The 3,546-nt window shown below is 49.4% G+C and overlaps 1 protein-coding gene across 2 annotated transcripts in view; it reads left to right on the forward strand.

The window, feature by feature from the left end:
- The first annotated feature begins 140 nt into the window (after positions 1-140).
- The window catches only part of RANGAP1 (Ran GTPase activating protein 1), a 37,113-nt gene continuing 33,707 nt past the window's right edge, over positions 141-3,546 (forward strand). The window contains exon 1 of one of the 2 annotated variants that reach the window (XM_021716275.1): positions 141-307. In XM_021716275.1, the coding sequence (XP_021571950.1) occupies positions 196-307 (112 nt within the window). In that variant the 5' untranslated portion in view covers positions 141-195. The remainder of the gene's footprint in view (positions 308-3,546) is intronic. The other variant, XM_008065551.2, reaches the window with a different exon arrangement.

The following is a 3,546-nucleotide window of genomic DNA, read 5'->3' on the forward strand; positions in this document are numbered from 1 at the left end:
TGATTTATTGTAGAGATGAGGTCTCGCCAAGTTGCCCAGGTGGTCTCGAATCCATGGACTCAGGCAATCCTCTCATCTCAGCCTCCCAAAGTGCTGGGATTATAGACATGCTGTACCCAGCAACGTCTCTTTCTTAATGCAACTTTGGCCTCTTCAGTTTGCAGATCTCCAGAGGAGCCCACCAGCCTGGTCAACATGGCCTCTGAAGACATTGCCAAGCTGGCAGAGACACTGGCCAAAACACAAGTGGCTGGGGGACAACTGAGTTTCAAAGGCAAGAGCCTCAAACTCAACACTGCAGAAGATGGTGAGTTTCAGTGAGCTCTGTACTGGCTTGTCCAGGGGAGGAAAGGGGGCACATGAACACGTATTAGTTGTTAGGTTTTTTCAGCCACATTGTCTCCATTTTTTGTTCTAGTGGCTGTGCGAGGTGTCACTGGGCCCATTTTAAAAATGAAACTCAGGCAGGCTCCGTGGCTCAGCCTGTAATCCTGCACTTTGGGAGGCTAAAGTGAGTGGATTATCTGAGCCCGCGGGTTCAAGACCTGCCCGGGCAACTTGGTGAGACTTCATCTCTACAATAAATAAAAAAAAAATTAGCCGGTGTGGTGGCGTATGCCTGTAGTTCCAGCTACTTGGAAGGCTGAGATGGAAGGATCGCCAGAGTCCAGTAGGTAGAGGCTGCGGTGACTGGGAGCATGCCACTACACTCCAGTCTGGGCGACAGAGTGAGACTCCAACTCAACTCAAAAAAATAAAACTAAAAATGCAGCTCAAAGATCATTTGCATAGGAGCACATGCAGGCTTCCCTGGGCTCGGCGTGTTTCTGGTGCACATCCCTTTGTGCACTGCCCTTTATCTCTCAGGAGGGGATGGTAAGTAATGAGGGATGGCAGTCCCAAGATATAGCCCCTGACTTCTGACTTCTGTTCTAGTGTTTTTCCCATCTCCACCTTTGTTTGTTTTTGAGTTGGAGTCTTACTCTGTTACACAGGCTGGAGTGCAGTGGCATGATCACAGCTCAGTGCAGCCTCGATCTTCTGGGCCCAAAGCAATCCTCCTACCTCAGCCTACTGAATAGCTGGGACTACATACAGGCACGCACCACTATACCCGCCTAATTTTTTTTTTTATCTTTTTGAGCCAGAGTCTCTCTGTCACCCAGGCTAGAGTGCAATAGCATGCTCACAGCCACTGCAGCCTCAACCTGCTGAGCTCAGGTGATCTTCTGCCTCAGTCTTCCTAGTAGCTGGGACTATGAGCACGTGCCACCATGCCCAGCTAATTTTTTGATTTATTGTAGGACAGGGTATCCCTATGTTGCTCAAGCTGGTTATGAATTTGTTTTTTTTTTTTGCGGAGACGAGATGTTGCTGTATTGCCTAGCCTGTTCTTGAACTATTAGCCTCAAGCAGTCCGCCCTCTTCTACCTCCTTAAGTGCCTGGATTATAGGAATGAGCCACTGTGCCTGGCCCCATCCCCACCTTTTTTTTTTTTTTTTTGAGTTGGAGTCTCGCTCTGTCACCCAGACTGTAGCTGGAATTACAGGCATGCGCTACCACGCCCGGCTGATTTTTTGATTTATTGTAGAGATGAGGTCTAGCTGCCCAGGCGGGTCTCGAACCCGCGGGCTCAGGCAATCCACTCACCTCAGCCTCCCAAAGGTGCGGGATTACAGACTGAGCCACCGAGCCCGGCCCCACCTTTTTTTTTTTTGAGTGGGAGTGTCACTCTGTCACCCAGGCTGCTGTGCAATGGCATGCTCACGGCCACCACAGCCTCGACTTGCTGGGCTCTGGTGATCTTTCCTCCTCGTCCTTCAAAATAGCTGGAACTACAGGCATGTGCCACCATGCCTGGCTAATTTTTCTTGATTTATTGAAGAGATAGGGTTTTGCCAAGTTGCCCAGGCTGGTCTCAGACCCGTGGGCTCAGGCAATCCTCTCACCTCGGCCTCCCAAAGTGCTGGGATTATGGGTCTGGGAGTATCTACTGGCTTCTCCAGAGCTGAGACCCTTGTGGAGCTACATTGAAATAATAGTCTGGGTTCTCTTGGGAGGTGCTGGTCCATGCCTGTATATACACACAGTGGATGCTTCAGTGTGTATATAGGCACTGTGACCACAGAGAATTAGGAGCCAGAAGATAGACCCTATCTTTCGTCCCTGGCCAAGGCTTGGCTGGCACTAATCAGTCCTGAATCCCTAGCATGTGGAGTGAAGGCACCTATGTCAGTAAGGCCTGGAGGAGTTCTGGCTCAACCAGAGAAACTGGTCTGGACAAGCCTGGTTGTCATACTGTGCAGGCAGCCTTGCTCCACTCCTCTGGGTCAGAGTGCTTGAGTTCTTGGGTTGCTGGGATCATGGTGATGCACATCTGTAGTGCCTTACCAGAGTTCCTCCCTGTGTTTTTATTACTTTTATTACTTTTGATCTTTGTGTCACCCCTCTTGGAAATAGGTAGAAATGTTGCCATTTTATAAATGAGGAAAAAGGACTTAGAAGACTTAAGTAATTTGCCCAGGGTCACCCATCTGTTAAGTAGCAGAGCCAGGATTTTTTTTGTTTTTTGAGTCAGAGTCTCATTGCTCACTGCTGGGCTCAGGCAATACTTCTGCCTCAGCCTTCCAAGTAGCTAGAACCACAGGTGTGTGCCACCATGTCCGGTTAATTTTTGATTTGTGTAGAGATGAGTTCTCACCAAATTACCCAGGCTGGCCTTGAACCCCTGGACTCAGGCAGTCCTCTAGCTTTCACCTCCTAAAGTGACAGGATTATAAACATGAGCCACTGCACCTGGCTTAGAGCTAAGATTTTTTTTTTTTTTTTGCGTTGGATTCTCACTCTGCCCAGACTGGAGTGCAGTGGCTGCTCCCGGCCACCACAGCCTCTAACTGCTGGGCTCCGGCGATCCTTCCGCCTCAGCCTTCCGAGTAGCCGGAATTACAGGCGCACGCTACCACGCCCGGCTAATTTTTTGATTTATTGTAGAGATGAGGTCTTGCCTGCCCAGGCGGGTCTCGAACGCGCGGGCTCAGACAAGCCACTCACCTCAGCCTCCCAAAGGCGCCGGGATTACAGGCTGAGCCACCGAGCCCAGCTAGAGCTAAGATTTTTAACAGAAGTCCAACTGAATCTCTGTTCCTTTACTTCTAATTATACATTGAGTTTATTTCAGTAAACGTGGATTTGCTACTAAATGCCATTTATTGAACACTGTGTCATGCAAAGGTGTAAGTGCCATATTAATAGTATCTCAGTTTATCTCCACAAAATTTCTTGAGATTGTTTTTTTTTTTTTTGAGTTGGAGTCTCACTCTGTCACCCAGACTGGAGTGCAATGGCCGCTCCCGGCCACGGCAACCTCAAACTGCTGGGCTCTGGCGATCCTCCCGCCTCAGCCTTCCAAGTAGCCAGAATTACAGACATGTGCTACCACACCCAGCTTATTTTTTGATTTATTGTAGAGATGAGGTCTCGCTGCATAGGCAGGTCTCGAACCTGCGGGCTCAGGCAATCCACTCACCTCAGCCTCCCAAAGGCGC

The sequence above is a fragment of the Carlito syrichta genome, unplaced genomic scaffold (genome assembly GCF_000164805.1).
Source record: "Carlito syrichta isolate Samal-C Ts95f unplaced genomic scaffold, Tarsius_syrichta-2.0.1 Scaffold308656, whole genome shotgun sequence".
Taxonomy (NCBI): Eukaryota; Metazoa; Chordata; class Mammalia; order Primates; family Tarsiidae; genus Carlito; species Carlito syrichta.